The following is an 18,601-nucleotide window of genomic DNA, read 5'->3' as shown; positions in this document are numbered from 1 at the left end:
CATCCTGTCAGGAAGATTCAGCAAAGCTGATCAAGTAGGGTCAAATAGCATTGTTAAGTTGTTGTCAGAATGCTCCAGATAGGGGACCATGGGTTTTAGAATTTTTTTTTAAAACCCCTTCTGTCCTGGGGTGAATGAAGACAACTGCAGTACATGCAGCTATTGCTTTGGCTGAACTTGGCTAACCATATAGTGTAGGGACCTTCCTATTGTGCCCATAATAATATCACACCACTTGTTGCTTCCTATTACTCAGTAAGAGTTGTTATAGGATGTTTGATACACCAACAGTCCTAAAACGAAATTATATTTTTTGCCTTTTTTCTCCTATTTTGAAGGCTTCACCTCCTCCTAAGCTATAGTTGCATGGGTGCATTGTGGAAATAACAGTTCATTTGTGAGCCCAAACAGTTTTTTTTTAGCTGTGCTGAGCTGATTGCATCCTCCTATTTCTAAACACAGATACAACTCAATTCACAAGAAAATAGCAATGTCAGGGGAAACAATGTATTTATACTATATGCAAAGAGAGTGCTGATTGGTTGGCAAGTGGACTCAGGTAGAGGTGTTGACATGGAGAATGCATCAGTTGATGGTGACTGACAGTTAACTGCCAAGCATTGTTTGAAATTTAAACCAGACAGCTTGATTCTGGTCCATTGCCCTGGGGAATGGCTGTCACTTCTTTTGTTCAGCTGAAACAGGTGCAATGTGTGTACATGTTCTTTCTGTCTGCAAAGAACAGGTCCCTATGTATTAATATATGTAGCTTCCAGTACACGCAAATACGCAAAGTGCAAGCCAGACTGACGATCTTAAATTGGTTGTCAGCATTTTTCTTAGCACACAGGATTATTTAGCAAATGTCTAATCGCATCTAATGTTGGATACTGTATTTTGAGTTTTGCAAGCATAGGCTGGTTGGGTACGGTATGTATCTTGCCTCTTGCGAACAGTGGAAGGGACATGCTGTTTGATGCAATCTGCCAGTCGGCCTACATACCTGGCATCACACAGGCACTGAGATTCATACACCATATTACTCATTTGTGTGATAGGCAGAACGTCTTTTTGACTTGGCGACAACATTCTGTTAGTGGCAAATACTACTCGTGTTGCTACTGCATAGTAGCAGCGTGAAACAGCTTCACCTGTTGCTCAAATTTTTGAGATACAAAAGGTAATCTGAGGTGGACTGGGCTCTTTTCAGGGTCGAAAGTGATGACCTTGGGCCCAATCATGAGTTTGCGTCATATATAGTGTGAAATGATCTGATCAGGGTAACTGCTATCTCGCAGGATTTCTTTGATGTGCTCTATTTTAGCATCAAGCTTTCATGCTGAGCAAATAGCTCAGGCCCTATTTATGAGGTTGCCAATGAGGCCGATCTTAAAGCATGTGGAACTGTAAGTCCCAATGCAAACACATACTTTGCAGCAGGGAGTGGCAACAGACGTTCTGACATACCCTTTTTTCTGGCCTAGAGGTTCTAGATAAATTGTAGTCGCTCTACTGCTTCGGATCAGACTAGTGAGGGGTGGGGAAGATACTTGTGACATTGTAATCTTTATAGTGCAGTTGCATGCTGATTTTACCACATGAGCCATAAAATTGGAAGAGGTTCACCTGAGGCTTCAGCCCAAATTGATTAACTGAACCTTGCAAAATACATTATATCCATTTATATTAGCATGCATTCTTTAATTGGTCAATTTTTAAAAGTCTAATGGAAGTTATAAAGTTGTGGTAGAAGTCCCAATATTTATATTTCTTGCCAATTATTACCTGCATTTTTCTCTTCAGTCATTATTCTGTTCAGACATTTGACAAATGCTTATCTGCTCAGAATGAGTTTAACATATAATTGCAGTTTTTAGCTTTAAGTACAACTCATTGAGAACACAAAAGAGTTCTACACATTAATCAGAATCTGCATATGTCAAATTAAGTTTAGGTATTAAAAACTGTTGAATCACTTAAAGGAATAGTGCCTGAGCACTAGATTATGCAGGCATTTAATAAGTTTTTTTTGTTTTCAAATTGTTTTCACCTTTTCACATTTCATGCTTTTCTTGCACCCCTCTCACCCCCAGCCTTTGTCTAACATTGACCTGAATGCTAGCTCCCCACAAACTTTAGGTTCACTGACTTCAGACTGAAAATGAACTTGGGTGAAACCAGATTGATTAAAACATCCTAATCTATATTGCCCCACAGCCTTTTCTCTTTTAAAAAATGTATTCATTCATGGGATGTGACATCGCTGGTTAGGCCAGCATTTATTGCCCATCCCTAATTACCCTTGAGAAGGTGGTGAGCTGCTGCCTTGAACCGCTGCAGTCCATGTGGTGTAGGAACACCCACAGTGCTGTTAAGAGGGGAGTTCCAGGATTTTGGCTTAGCAACAGTGAAGGAATGGCAATATAGTTCCAAGTCAGGATGGGTGTGTGGCTTGGAGGGGATCTTGCAGGTGATGGTGTTCCCATGCGTCTGGTGCCCTTGACCTTCTTGGTGGTAGAGGTTGTGGCTTTGGAAGGTGCTGTCAAAGGAGCCTTGGTGAGTTGGTGCAGTGCACCTTGTAGATGATGCACACTAATGTCTCTTGTGTGCATAAGACAGTGCTTAGATACACTTGCAGAGCTTCCAACAACTCTTCAATATCTCACTTCAGCAAAATGTTTTATGATAACCATTATCATAAGCTCACTTCTGGATTTACCTAACATCCATTTGCACCATCTCAGCATAGCTAATGGCCCCATTTCCATCTGGAAAGGAAACTCTTGCATCCAAAGCCAATTATAGTGTCTCCAGCTGAAATCAGCAAACTTGATCCAGGACCTTCCTGGTCTATGTGACTAAATTCATTTACCCACTGAACTCCCAGGTGGGAGATTTATTCTTTTAAATAAAAGTACAATTATTCTTAAGGTAATTTCATATTTCCTCTTGGTAAATATAATTTTTTACTAGTGCTCAGCCAATATGACTGTGCCAAAATCTCTCTCTGCAGCCATACAACACAAGATTTAATCAGGCCTTGCTTTGCTGTTATTTCGTTGTGGTTAGTACATGTAGTACTAACCATGTTTTAAAGAATAATTTGAGTGGGCAGTTGGGAGCTTACATTGCTCATGTTCTAATGTAAAGTTGGCAAAGGGAGCTCTGTATGTTTTTTCTCAAACTTAGAAATTGAATGGTGGGAGAGGTTTTTATGTAAATTTAAAACCACTTTTGCATGTGCAGCTGATACAAAATTAAAGAAGGATGGCAATCTTGTATGATCTCACTTACACTGATTGTAGTTTGTACCTACAACATTGTACCACGCTGGCCCCAACTTAAGTATAATTAAACTTGTTAAAATTGTGCATCTTTTAATTTTAAAAAAAATTGTGCCAATAAATTAGAATTGGGTCTTCCCATAATTAATGCTTCCTTATAACGATGGTTAGCGCCGAGGTGTAACTGTAACACAACTATTTCATTGGAAGTGAAAACCCATTTCTTTAAACAAAGATGATACTCTTGTCAATTCTAGAGTGACAATATTTTGCCAAATAGAACCATCTCATATTTTCTTATTTATTGAACCTTGTAACTCAGCCAGGATGTTAAATTTGTTTATTTTTAAAAATCAGGTTTGGTATGTTATAAACATTGCTGCCAGTGAGAAACAAATGGGGCCATTAGGGTACAGCAACATAGTGATTATGTTACTGGACTGGTATTCCAGAAACTTGGACAAATTGTCTGGAGAAGGGTTCAAACCCCACCATGGCAGGTAGGGAATTTAAATTCAATTCATTAAATAAATGATTAATGTGGAATTTTAAAAAACTCACTAATATCCGTGGCGGTGACCATGAAACTATTGGATTGTTGTAAAAAATCTGGTTTACTAACATCTTTTGGGGAAGGAAACCTGCTATCCTTACCTGGTCTGGCCTGAATGTGACTCCAGTCCACAGCAACGTGGTTGACTCTGAACTACCTTCTGAAATAGCCTAGCAAACTACTCAGCTGTATTCAAGAAGGCAGCCCACCACTACCTTCTCAAGGGCCATCAGGTACGGGTAATAAATACTGGCAACGCCCACACATCTCATGAACGAATATAAAAAAAACAAGGCTTAGGTAATGGCAATAAAACTCATCAGTTGAACCCTTCCCTTAAATTACAGCCTTGTTGATCACTTACGGTAATCATTATACTGTACCAGCATATAGAGATGAATACAGACAGTACAACGATGTTGCACAGTAATTACTGATTGCTTCTAGATGGTTTCTTTATTGCACTTACTTTGTCATTAAACTAGGAACAAATTACCAACAAACTCTGAAGAAAATGTAACATGTTACACTTTAAATATGATTTTTAGAATGAGAAACAAATAACATGCAGAATCAGTCTACATTTTACACAGACATCAAGTCAATACAATTTGGTTTTGTATGTATCCAAGTCTAAAACATTAAAAGTATTCCTCTCCAGGTGAAGTCACGCCAATGTTTTTGCAATCTTGCCATGTAGCTGGTCTTTCCATGTTCTCTTTCCTTTTTGAATGCTTGATGCATTTTCTCTTTTTATGCACAGAATTTACATTTCTTCTGTGTTGCAAGCATTAAATTCATCTGCTAAAACTCCGATGGGACATCAAATAATGTTCATCCATGTGTAAAGCATTCATTGGGAACCAGGGCAACTGGTTAGGTTTAATTTAGATGTTACATCACAGAAGTAGCTAAAAAAGAACAAAAAGATATTGATCAAAGATAGATGTGGCTAAATGGAAGATTTGATAACACTAGAAGTAGGAGCAAGACTAGGCCATACAGCCCCTTGAGCCTGCCCTATGATTCAGTGAGATCATGGATAATCTTGCATCTCAAATTTATTTTCTTACTCTATTCCTATATCCCTTGATACCCTGAGTGTTGAAATATTTATTGATCGCCATCTTGAATGTACTTAGTAAATTGAATATCCACAGCTGTTGAGACAGAAAAGTTCAAAGATTTATAGTGCTCTGAACAAATTTCTCCTAATCTCAATGCTAAATGGTCAACACCTTATCCTGAGGCTATGCCCCCTACTTTTGCACTCTCCAGCTTGGGAAACAGCCTCTTAGCATCTACACTGTCAGGCCCTTGAAAAATGTTATGCATTTCAATGAGATCACCTCTCACTCTTGACCTGTCTATATTCTCATTTCAAAGTCAGAACAGCAAAAGTAGTACAGAGTTTGAGTTCATGGAATGCATTTGTGACAGTTCCTTAGAACAATACATCGTGGAACCAACCAGGGAAGTGGCTACTTTAGATCTTTTGTGTAATGAGGCAGGTTAACTAGTGATCTCAGGAAGGGACCCTTTGAGGAAAAAAGAGATCATAATACAATGGTATTTCATATTGAATTTGAGAATTACATATAAGTTTAACTGTTTTAAGCATAATTGGCATTGATATGTTAGTGTTCAGAGGGTTTTGGGTTTCCTTGTACATGAAACACAAAAAATAAATATGTAGGTATAGCAAATAATGGAAAGAAAATGGTACTTTGGCTTTAATTGCAAGGTGACTGACGCATACGAGCAAAAAGGTCGTGCTGAAATTGCTTTGGTGAGATCACACCTGGAATACTGTGTATGTTTTGGTCTCCTTGCCTAAGAAAGGATATACTTGCTTTAGATGGGGTGTAATAAATGTTCACTGGATTGATTCCTACGAAGACAGATTAGGTAGAATGAGTCTATATTTTCTGGAGTTTAGAAGAATGAGAGGTGATCTCATTTTCCCTGGCTATGGGACCTAGTTTCAGGATACAGGGTTGGCCATTTTGGATTGAGATGAGGAGAAATTTCTTCACTTGGGAGTTTGTGAATCTTTGGAATTCTCTAACTTAAGAGGTCCCTGAATATTTAGTCATTTGAGTATTCAAGGCTGAAATTGATAGGTTTTTGGACTCTAAGGGCTCCCATCCAAAAGTGATATCCCTATATCTAAGGGAAAGTGGAGTTGAGGTCAAGGATTGGTCATGATCCTGTTAAATGCTGAAGCAGGCTCACTGGACAACTACTTCTATTTCTTATGTCTTTCTATTCTTGTGTAGCCCCATGATGTGAAAGAGTTTGGACAGACTAACCAGCTGACTGTTGTTTTTATTCCCAATGAAAATTTAGATGTGAGTTCACTTTTAATGAGTCAATTTATTTCCATGAGAAAGGTAGGGGATTGAGAAATCCAGTGACTTCTGATCAACTTCAGATTAATGGAATAAAGGTCTTTTCACTCTGCTGCTGGAAGGGCCCAACATGAAATTATGTTGGAGCAGTCTCAACCCAGTTTCTAATGGCCATGACATTGCTCCCTAATTAGGGTCAACGAACATATGAAATAGGAACAGAAGTAGGTCATTCGGCCCCTCGAGCCTGCTCTGCCATTCAATAAGATCATGGCTGATCTGTTTGTAGTTCTACATTGCCATCTACCGCTGATAACCTTTGATTCTCTTGCCTAACAAGAATCTATCCACCTCTGCCTTAAAAATATTTAGCGACCCCGTTTCACTGCCTTCTGAGGCAGAGAGTTCCAAAGTCGCACAAATTTCTGAGAGAAGAAAGTTCTCCTCATCTCTGTCCTAGGGTGACCTCTAATTTTAAAACAGTGCCCCCTAGTTCTGGACTCACCCACAAGAGGAAACATCCTTTCCACGTCCATCTTGTCAAGACCATTCACATCTTATATACTTCAATCAAATCACCCCTCACTCTTCTAAACTCCTGTGGAAACAAGCCCAGCCTGTCTAACCTATCCTCATAAGACAACTTGCTCATTCCAGGTATCAATCTAGTAAACCTCCTCTGAGCCGCCTCCAATACATTTGCATCCTTCCTTAAATAAGGAAACCAAAACTGCACACATTATTCGAGATGTGGTCTCACCAATGCCCTGTATAACTGAAGCATAATATCCTTACTTCCATGTTTAATTCCTCTCGTAATAAAGGATAGCATTCCATTAGCTTTCTTGATTACATGCTGTACCTGCACACTAACTTTTTGTGACTTATGCACCTTGGGAATTCTGCAGTCGTTCTCCGTTTAAGTAATACTCCACTTTTTTATTCTTCCTGCCCAAGTGAACAACTTCACATTTTCTCTCATCATACTCCATCTGCCAGATTTTTGCCCACTCATTCAACTTATCTATATCCATCTGCAAATTCCTTGTCTTCTTCACAGCAAATTTTCCTGGCTATCTTTGTGTTGACTGCAAATTTAGCTCTTGTGCCTTCGCTCCCCTCATCTAAGTCATTGATATAAATTCTAAAAGGTTGAGGCCCCAGCACCGACCCCTGTGGGACTCCACTAGTCACATCCTGCCAATCAAAGATCCATTCTCTCTTTTTTCTGCCAGCCAGCCAATCTTCTATCCAGGCTAATATGTTACCCCCTACACCATGAGCTTTTATTTTCCGCAATAACTTTTGATGTGGCACCTTATCAAATGCCTTCTGGAAATCCAAGTACTGTATGTCTACAGGTTCCCCTTTAACCACAGCGCATGTTACTCCTTCAAAGAACTCTAATAAATTGGTTAAATGTGGTTTCCCGTTCACAAAGCCATGCTGACTCTTCCCAGTTACCTTGTGTTTTTCTAAGTGCCCAGCTGTAACCTCTTTAATGATCAACTCTAAAACAGAATCTTTACAATGCAGAAAGGTGCCATTCAGCCCATCAAATCTGCACTGGCTCACTGAAAGAGCAATCTACCTAATCCCTTATCCCTGCAACCTTGCACATCCTTTTCAGATAGTAGTCCAATTCCCTTTTGAATATCTCAACCAAACCTGCCTCCACCACCCTTTCAGGAAGTCCGCTCCAGGCTCCAGCCACCTTCTGGGTGAAAAAGATATTCCTCACATCACCTCTACTCCTTTTGCCCATTATTTTGAATCTGTGCCTTTTAGTTCTTGATGTACTCTTGAGAGGGAACAGTTTCTCACTATTTACTCTGTCCATTCCCCTCAGGATCTTGAATACCTCTAACAAGTCTCCTCTCAGCCTTCTTTTCTCCAAGGAACCTATCTTCATAGCTACAGTTGTTTATCCCTGGAATCATACTTTTTAATCTCCCCTGTACTCTCTCCAGTGCCTTCACATCCTCCCTCAAGTATGGCACCCAGGACTGGATACAGTACTCCAGATGAGGCCTAACTAGTGAATAATACAAGTTTAACATGACCTCCTTACTCTTGTATTCAGTACATCTACTAATAAAATCTAGGATACCATATGCTTTATTAACTGCTCTGCCCTGCCATCTTCAATGACTTATGTGCATATAAAACGAGGCCCCTTTGTTCCTGCACCTCCTTTAGAGTTTCTTTATTTTAAATTGCCTCCCTACATTCTTCAGCCAAAATGAATTGCCTCACAACTTCTCTGCATTGAACTTCATCTACCATTTGTCTGCCCAATCCTCCAATATGTCTATGTTCTTTTGAAGTTCAAGACTATCCTCATCACAGTTGGCAGCATTTCCAATCTTCGTATCATCCTCAAATTTTGAAATCATGCCATGCACACCGCAATCTAGGTCATTAATATATATCAAGAAGAGCAAGGGTCCCAACGCTGACCAATGGGGTACCCCACTACAGACCTTCCTCCAATCTGAAAAACAACTTTTTATCACTACTCTGTTTCCTGTCACCCTGCCAATTTCTTATCCAAGTGCCTACTTTCCTTTTTATTCCATGAGCTAGAATTTTACTCATGGTGAGGCACTGTATCAAATGCCTTTTGAAAATTCATATACACTACATTCACAGCATTGCCCTTATCAACCTTCTCTGCTACCATCTCAAAAAAATTCCAGCAAGTTAGTTAAACATGATTTTCCCTTAATAAATCCATGCTGGCTTTCCTTAGTTATACCGCACCTGTCTAAGTGACTATTGATTTTGTCCCGAACTATAGTTTCCAGAAGTTTCCCTACCACTGAAGTCAAACTGACTGGTCTGTAGTTACCAGCATTATCCTTGCACCTCTTTTTGAACAAGGGTGTAACATTCACAATTCTCCAGTTCTCCGGCTCCATCCCTGTGTCTAAGGAAGACTGGAAGATTATCACCAGTGCCTCTGAAATTTCCACTCTCAGCTCCCGCAGTATCCTTGGATGCATCTCATCTGGTCCTGGTACCTTATCTATTGTAAATTGCTCGAATGTACCAGTTACCTCCTCTCTCACCTTGGCCTGGGTAGCATCCTGTTCCTTTGTAAGGACAGATGCAAAGTACTCGTTTAATATCTCAACTACTTCTCCTGCCTTCACATGCAAGTCTACTTTTTTATTCCTAATTGGCCCTACCCTTTCTTTTACCACCCTTTTATTATTTACATGCTTCTAGAAGACCGTGGGATTACTTTTTATGTTGGCTGCTATTCTCTTTTCATGCTCCCTCCTTGCTTTTCTGATTAGTTTTTCACTTCCCCTCTGGTCTTTTTATATTCAGCCTGATTCTCCATTGTGTTTTCTACCTGACCTCTGTCAAACGCATACTTCTTCCTAAACAAAAACAGAAACAGAAATACCTGGAAAAACTCAGCAGGTCTGGCAGCATCGACGGAGGAGAGCACAGTTGACATTTTGAGTCCTCATGACCCTTCAACAGAACTAAGTAACAATAGGAAAGGGGTGAAATATATCACCATGGACGTCCAATCCCTCTACACCTCCATCCCCCACCGGGATGGTCTGGCGGCTTTCCGCTTCTTCCTCGAACAGAGGCCCGAACAATCCCCATCCACCACTACTCTCCTCCGTCTGGCTGAACTTGTTCTCACACTGAACAATTTCTCCTTTAACTCCTCTCACTTCCTCCAAATAAAAGGTGTGGCTATGGGTACCCGCATGGGCCCCAGTTATGCCTGTCTCTTTATGAGGTATGTGGAACATTCCTTATTCCAGTACTACTCCAGCCCCCTCCCACAACTCTTTCTCCGGTACATTGATGATTACTTCGGTGCTGCTTCATGCTCTCGTCGGGACCTGGAAAAATTTATTAAATTTGCTTCCAATCTCCACCCCTCCATCATTTTCACATGGTCCATCTCTGACACTTCCCTTCCATTCCTTGACCTCTCTGTCTCAATTTCTGGTGATAGACTGTCCAACAATATCCATTATAAGCCTACCGACTCCCACAGCTACCTCGACTACAGCTCCTCACACCCCGCTTCCTGTAAGGACTCCATCCCATTCTCTCAGTTCCTTCGTCTCCTTCACATCTGTTCTGATGATGCCGTTTTCAAAAACAGTTCCTCTGACATGTCCTCCTTCTTCCTTAACCGAGGTTTTCCACCCATGGTGGTTGACAGGGCCCTCAACCGTGTCCGGCCCATCTACCGCGCATCCACCCTCACGCCTTCTCCTCCCTTCCAGAAACATGATAGGGTCCTCCTTGTCCTCACTTATCACCCCAACAGCCTCCGCATTCAAAGGATCATCCTCCGCCATTTCCGCCAACTCCAGCATGATGCCACCACCAAACACATCTTCCCTTCACCCCCCCACCGGCGGCATTCCGTAGGAATCGTTCCCTCTGTGACACGCTGGTCCACTCCTCCATCACCCCCTACTCCTCAACCCCCTCCCATGGCACCTTCCCATGCGACCGCAGAAGATGCAACACCTGCCCCTTCACTTCCTCTCTCCTCACCGTCCAAGGGCCCAAACACTCCTTTCAAGTGAAGCAGCTTTTCACTTGCACTTCCCTCAACTTAGTCTACTGCATTCGTTGCTCCCAATGCGGTTTCCTCTACATTGGAGAGACCAAACGCAGACTGGGTGACCGCTTTGCAGAACACCTTCGGTCTGTCCGCAAGCATAACCCAGACCTCCCTGTCGCTTGCCATTTCAACACTCCACCCTGCTCTCTTGCCCACATGTCTGTCCTTGGCTTGCTGCATTGTTCCAGTGAAGCTCAACGCAAACTGGAGGAACAGCACCTCATCTTCTGACTAGGCACTTTGCAGCCTTCCGGACTGAATATTGAGTTCAACAATTTTAGATCTTGAACTCTCTCCTCCATCCCCACCCCATTTCCATTTCTTCCCCCTCCTTTTTGTTTTTTCCAATAATTTATATAGATTTTTCTTTTCCCACCTATTTCCATTATTTTTAAATGTATTTCCACCCATTGTTTATCTCTACCTTTTAATATTCCCCCACCCCCACTAGAGCTACCTGTACCTTGTTTGTCCTGCTCTCTACTCTTAATTAGCACATTCCTTCAACACCTCTTTGATCTTTTGTCTGTGACATCTTTTGGTTATCTCCACCAATTACTGGCTGCTTGTCCCAACAAACACCCCCCCCCTCCTCACCCTTAAACCAGCTAATATTTCACCCCTTTCCTATTTTTACTTAGTTCTGTTGAAGGGTCATGAGGACTTGAAATGTCAACTGTGCTCTCCTCCGCCGATGCTGCCAGACCTGCTGAGTTTTTCCAGGTATTTCTGTTTCTGTTTTTGTTTTGGACTTCCAGCATCCGCAGTTTTTTGCTTTTATCTCTGCATACTTCTTCCTTTTCATCTACACCTCTATCCCTCTGGTCATCCAGGATGTTCTAGATTTATGTTCCCCTTCAAGGGAATATACCTTGTCATTGCTTGCCATACTATCTCTTTGAAGGTAGCCCATTGTTCAGCCACTGTCTTTTCCGCCAACATTTGATTCCAATTCACTCGACTTAGATGCATTTTCATCCTATCGAAGTTGGTTTTCCCTCAATTAATTATCCCTGCACTGGAGTGCTCCTTGTCCTTTTCCACGGCCAACCTAAGCCTTATGATACAATGGTCACTATCCCTGAAATGCTCTCCCATTGATATTTGATCCACTTGGGCCAACTCATTCCCCAAAGCCAGGTCCAACAGTGCCTGCCCTCTCATTGATACATACTGCTGCAAAAAGTTATCTTGGACAAATTCCAGGAACTCTCACTGTTCTTGTCCCTTTGCATTATTCCTATCACAGTCCATATTTGGATAATTGAAATCCACCATTATAATTACTATGTCATTCTTGCACCTCTCTATAATTTCTTTGCAAATTTGTTTCCCTACATCCCTCCCACGAGCTGGTGGTCTATATACTACACCAATCAATGTTTTGCTCCTTTTTCATTCCTTAGCTGCAGCCAGAGAGATTCCATCTTTGACCCTCTAGAACATCCTCTCTCTCCAGTAATACCATCTTTAATCAATACTGCCACTCCCCCCACTTTTCTTCCTTCTCTGTCTCTCCTAAATACCTTGTACGCAGGAATATTTAACGACCAGTCCTGCCTTTCTTTGAGCCAGGTCTCTGTTATAGCAATAATATCATAGTTCCATTTATCAACCTGTGCCTGTAGTTAACCAATCTTATTAGCCACACTCCGTGCATTCACATACATATACATAATCCTGATTTAGGCTTTTTAACTTTCCCCCTTGCTCTGACCACATCTAATGACTTACTATTGCCTACTGTAGTTCTATCAAACTCTCCAAGTATTCTTTTTACATTGATATTACTCTCTGATAGATCCCCGTTATCAGTTAATACTTCCCTACTTCCCACTGCCAAATTTTCTCCTTTCTGAATTTCCCTTCAGGTTCCCATCCCCCTGCCAATCTAGTTTAAAGCCTCCCCAACAGCACTAGCAAAAATCCCTGCGAGGACATTAGTCCCAGTCCTGTTAAGGTGCAGACCCACTCTTCGCCCTTTCATACTGGATGTAAAATTCAATCATATTGTGGCCGCTGCTACCCAGGGGTGCCTTTACCCTGAGGTCATTAATTAATCCTGTCACACTATACAACATCAAGTCTAATATAACCTGCTCTCTAGTTGGTTCAGAACGTGCTGCTCTAAGAAGTTATCTTGAAAGCGTTCTAAGAACTCCTCATCCAGGCTATTACTACTAATCTGATTTTTCTAGTTTATGTGTAGACTAAAATCACCCATGAGAATTGCCATCCCTTTATCACAAGCACCCAATATTTCTTCTTGGTTACTGTTAGGGTACCTGTAGACCACTCCCACTAGTGACTTATTTTCCCTACTATTCCTCAGCTCTACCCAAACCGATTCTACATCCTGATCTGAACCAAGATCATCTCTAACTATTGCCCAAATGCCATCTTTGATTAGCAGTGCTACCCCTCCACCTTTACTTAGCTTCCTATTCTTCTTGAATGTCATATGCCCCATAATGTTCACAACCCAGTCTTTGTCATCTTGCAGCCATGTCTATCAGATCATATTTATTTACTTCAATGTACGTATCAATTTGTTTACTTTGTTATGAATGCTATGTGCATTCAGATGTAGAGTTTTGACTTTTTGTTATCTTTGTAACATCCAGTCTTGATACTTGATGCATTCTAAAGTTTCTTCCCTCTGTCCCTTCTTGCCATTCTCCGAACCTCATTTCCCACATTACTATTTTCCTCTCTACTCTTTGTCTCAACTCCTTGATATACCACATCTTTCCGCATTTGATCCCTTAACCTCACTATTTAGTTTAAAACCCTCTCTACTTCCCTAGTTATGCAATCTCACTCAGACAAGCTGTAAGGTTGACTGACGGGGACATGGAAATGTCAAACTGGTGAATGACAAGCAAAGGCAGCATTATCTTCTTGCCTAACCCATGATGTACAACCAACTCAGGGGTATTGAAATAAAGGAAAAATACTGTGGCTGCTAGAAATCTGAAATAAAAACAGAGTGCTGGAAAAACTCAGCAGGTCTGGCAGCATCTGTGGAGAGAGGAACAGAATTAACATTTCAAGTCCAAAATGATGATTCTTCTGAAGAAGAGTCATATTGGATTTGAAATGTCATCTCTGTTTAAGATGGAGAGAAAAGTGGAGATGGAATTAGGGAGGAAATTCATAAGATTATAAGAAATAGGAGCAGGAGAATATCGCACAGCCCATAAATTCCAGTGAAAAAATACTTATATAGCATCTTTCAGTCCTCAGAACATCCCAAAGCCCATCACAGCCCAGGAATTCTTGGTTAAAAGCAAAATACTGCGGATGCTGGAAATCTGAAATAAAAACAGAAAATGCTGGAAAATCTCAGCAGGTCTGACAGCATCTGTGGAGAGAGAAACAGAGTTAACGTTTCAAGTCTGTATGACTTCTAAGAGCTAAAGAGAAGTAGAAATGTGATGAAATTTATACTGTTTAACGTGGGGTGGAGTAGGTGAAGCTGGATAGAAGGTCAGCGATAGGTAGGGGCTAAAGAGAGATTGACAAAGATGTCATGGACACGACAAAGGGAGTGTTAATGGCATTGGTAAGGGCTAAAGACGGTGCTGATGGTGGCATAAAGGTAAGATAGCAGAATGTGTAAATAACAGAACAAGGGTCAGCACTCTGAAAGAACAACATGGAACAAGTAACAGCCCTTTTGGAGTTGGGATGGGGGGAGGGGGGCGGTGGTATGGGGTAAAATGATAGAAAAAAGAGATAGAAAAGGGGGATAAAAAGGGGATAAAACAATAAATGAATAAAAACAAAAATAAGTAAATAAAAATAAATTTTAAAATAGGGCTTAAAAAAAGGGGTGAAGATAGAGGAGAGAGTTCATGATCTGAAGTTGAACTCAATGTTAAGTCCGGAAGGCTGCAAAGTGCCTAATCGGAAGATGAGGTACTGTTCCTCCAGTTTGCGTTGGGCTTCACTAGAACATTGCAGCAGACCAAGGACGGACATGTGGGCATGAGAGCAGGATGGTGTGTTGAAATGGCAAGCGACAGGAAGGTCTAGGTCATGATTGCGGACAGACCGAAGGTGTTCCACAAAGCAGTCACCCAGTCTGCGTTTGGTCTCCCCAATGTAGAGGAGACCGCATTGGGAACAGCGAATGCAGACCAAATTGAAGGAGGTGCAAGTGAAGTGCTGCTTCACCTGAAAGGAGTTTTTGGGCCCTTGGACGGTGAGGAGGGAGGAGAAGGGGCAGGTGTTGCACCTTCTGCGATTGCATGGGAAGGTGCCATGGGAAGGGGATGAGATTTTGGGGGTGATGTAGGAGTGGACCAGGGTGTCCTGGAGGGATGGTCCCTACGGAACGCTGACAGGGGGTGTAAGGGGCAGATGTGTTTGGCGGTGGCATCATGCTGGAGTTGGCAGAAATGGTGGAGGATGATCCTTTGAATGCAGAGGCTGGTGGGGTGTAAAATTAGGTCAAGGGGGAACCTATCATAGTTCTGGGAGGGAGGGAAAGGTGTGAGGGCAGAAACACGGGAGATGGGTCAGACACAATTGAGGACCCTGTCAACCACAATGGGCGGGAAATCTTGATTAAGGAAGAAGGAAGACATGTCAGAAGTGCTGTTTTGGAAGATGGAATCATCAGAACAGATGTGATTGAGGCAAAGGAACTGAGAGAATGGGATGGAGTCCTTACAGGAAGCAAGGTGTGAGGACCTGTAGCTGAGTTAGCTGCGGGAGTCGATGGGCTTGTAATGAATAATGCTAAACAGTCTATCTCCAGAAATGGAGACAGAGAGATCAAGGAAGGGTAGAGAAGTGTCGGAGATGGACCACGTGAAGGTGATAGAGGGTTGGATATTTGAAATAAAATTGATAATTTTTTCCAGGTTCAGAGAAGAGCATGAAGCGGCACCGATACAGTCATCGATGTACTGAAACGAGAGTTGTGGGAGAGGGCCTGAGTAGGATTGGGACAAGGGCTGTTCCACATACACCATGAAGAGACAGGCATAATTGGGGTCCATGCGGGTACCCATAGTCACACTTTTTATTTGGAGGAAATGAGACAAGTTTAAGGAGAAATTGTTCAGTGAGGGAACAGGTTCAGCCAGATGAAGGAGAGTGGCAGTGGAAAGGGATTGTTCGGGCTTCAGTTCAAGGACGAAGCAGAGAGCCCTCAGACCAGCCTGGTGGGGGATGAAGGTGTTGAGGGAGTGGACTTCCATGATGAAGAGGAGGTGGTTAGGGCCAGGAAACTGAAAATTGTTGACATGACTTAGGGCATCAGAGGAATCACGGATGTAGATGGGAAGAGACTGGACAAAGGTAGGAAGAAATGCATTCTGTGGGGCAGGAAGAGGCTGACACGATCGGTCTACTGGGATAGTGTTGTTTGTTGATTTTGGGAAGGAGATAGGTGTGGGCTGTCTGAGGTTGGAAGCTGTGGGGGGAAAGATCTCCAGTGGAGATGAGGTCAGTGACAGTCCTGGAAAAAATGGCTAGACATTTGGTGGTGGGGGTATAGTCCAGGGGAAGGCAGGAGGAAGTGTCTGAGAGTTGGCGCTCAGCCTCTGTGAGGTAGATGTCAGTACACCAGACAACAACAGCACCGCCCTTGTCGGCAGGTTTGATAGGAAAGTCAGGGTTGGACCTGAGAGAATGGAATGCAGCAAGTTCAGAAGGAGACAGGTTAAGTGGGTGAGCGGAGCAGAGAAATTGAGACAACCGATGTCACGCCGACAGTTCTCAATGAAAAGATCAGGAGTAGGTCAGAGGCCAGAGGGAGGTGTCCAGGTGGAGGGAGAATACTGGAGGCGGGTGAAAGGATCCATTGAATGGGGGGATGATTCCTACCAAGGAAGTGAGCATGGAGACGAAGGCGGCAGAAGAAGAGCTCAGCATCATGCCGAGCTTGAAATTCATTGAAGTTCAGGGCGTAAGGGTATGAAACTGAATCCTTTGCTGAGTACAGAACATTCACCCTCAGAGTGTGCCATGAATTGTTGGCACAGTTATGTAGATAAAATATGGCAGCCCATTTGTGAACACAATCCCACATGAAGCAGACAAGGTAAATTAACAGCTGGTGGGACTAGTTGAGGGATAAACTTTGACCAGGACACTTGGAAAACCCTATTTTTCTTTTAATTGCACCATCAGACTTTTTATGTCTGTTTGAACGTGTGGATGGGAAATTAGTTAACTTGGACAATACAATATTTCTTCAGTACTGCACTGAAGTTTCAGCCTAGATTATGTGCTCAGTCCTCTTGTGGAACTTGAACCAATAACCTTCTGACTGAATTGTGAGAGTGTAACTACTAAGGTCAAGGTGACTAATGGTGTAAAGTGGGGGACCATCATCAAAAGAACCTGACAGTGTTCTTTAAGGAGGTGACTAAAATAATAGATGTGGAAAATTAAGTGTCAGTGGCATATGTGAACTTTCAAGGAAGCCTTGGATAAGAGACCAAATAGAAATACATTAGAGAAGATAACAGGATATGGTATTACAGGATAGAAACCCCAATTAAAAATATGGCCTTGGCCCTTTCCTAATTGTAAAAAATTCAAATTAAAAAATATAATTGATTGTCTTCATTCAGTAGTGTTTCCATCTGTCACCAAGTTCATGAGCGTTCAAATTAAGATACCGCAAAATCTGATATTTAAAAAAAAGAGTTATAGAAAGTGAATCTGGGGAATTAATAATGGAAAGTAAGGAGATGGCAGATGAATTGAATAGGTATTTTGCATTAGCCTTTACTATAGAGGATACAAGTAACATCCCAGAAATAGCTGTAAATCAGGAAATGGAAGGGAGGGAGGAACTCAAGAAAATTACAATCACCAGGGAAGTGGTACTGAGCAAATTGTTGGAACGGCAGGCTGACAAGTCCCAGGTCCTGATGGACTTCACCTTAGAGTCTTAAAAGAAGTGATTAGTGAGATGGTGCTTTGGTTTTAATTTTCCTAAATTCCCTAGATTCAGGGAAGATCCCATTAGATTGGAAAATAGTGAATATAGCTCCTTTATACAAAAGGGGAGGGTGACAGAAAGCAGGAAACTACAGGCCAATTAACTTAACATCTGTCATAGGAGAATATTTGAAGATATTATTAAATCAGGCAGAGTTAACATAGTTTTGTGAGAGGGAAATCAAGGTTAACCAACTTATTGGAGTTCTTTGAAGAAGCAACATGGTGTGGATAAAGGGCAACCAGTGGATGTACTGCACTTAGATTTCCAGAAGGCATTTGATAAGGTGCCACATCAAAGGTTATTGCAGAAAATAAAAGCTCATGGTGTACTGGGTAACATATTGTCATGGATAGAAGATTAGCTAGCTTACAGGAAACAGAGAGTAGGCATAAAGGTAAAAGCAAAATACTGTGGATGCTGGAAATCTGAAACAAAGACACAAAATACTGGAAAAACTCAGCAGGTCTAACAGCGTCTGTGGAGAGAAAAAAAGAGTTAATATTTTGAGTCCTTATGACTCCTTCAGAGGCATAAGGGGATAAATGGATCATTTTCTGCTTGGCAAGATGTAATGAGTGGTGTGCCAGTGCTGGGGCCTCAATTTACATAATTGTCTTCGATGAAGGGACTGAAGGTAAGGTTACTAAATTTGCTGGTGACACAAAAATAAGTAGGAAAGTAAGCTGTGAAGATGAAATTAGGAGGCTACAGAGCGATGTAGATAGGTTAAGTGAGTGGGCAAAGATCTGGCAGGTGGAGTATAATGTGGGAAAATGTGAAGTTGTCCATTTTGGCAGGAAGAACAAAAAAGGAGCATATTTTCTAGACTAATAC

At 41.8% G+C, this 18,601-nt stretch overlaps 1 protein-coding gene across 1 annotated transcript in view; it reads right to left on the bottom strand.

The window, feature by feature from the left end:
• Positions 1-3,991: 3,991 nt before the first annotated feature.
• LOC144685280 (RYamide receptor-like) overlaps positions 3,992-18,601 on the bottom strand; it is a 37,144-nt gene continuing 22,534 nt past the window's right edge. Inside the window, exon 5 of the mRNA XM_078549703.1 lies at positions 3,992-4,748. Within this exon, the coding sequence (XP_078405829.1) occupies positions 4,732-4,748 (17 nt within the window). The 3' untranslated portion in view covers positions 3,992-4,731. The remainder of the gene's footprint in view (positions 4,749-18,601) is intronic.

This window comes from Cetorhinus maximus, chromosome 10 (genome assembly GCF_964194155.1).
Source record: "Cetorhinus maximus chromosome 10, sCetMax3.hap1.1, whole genome shotgun sequence".
Taxonomy (NCBI): Eukaryota; Metazoa; Chordata; class Chondrichthyes; order Lamniformes; family Cetorhinidae; genus Cetorhinus; species Cetorhinus maximus.
Note: the sequence above shows the minus strand (reverse complement) of the source record. Positions and strands in the feature narration are given on the sequence as shown.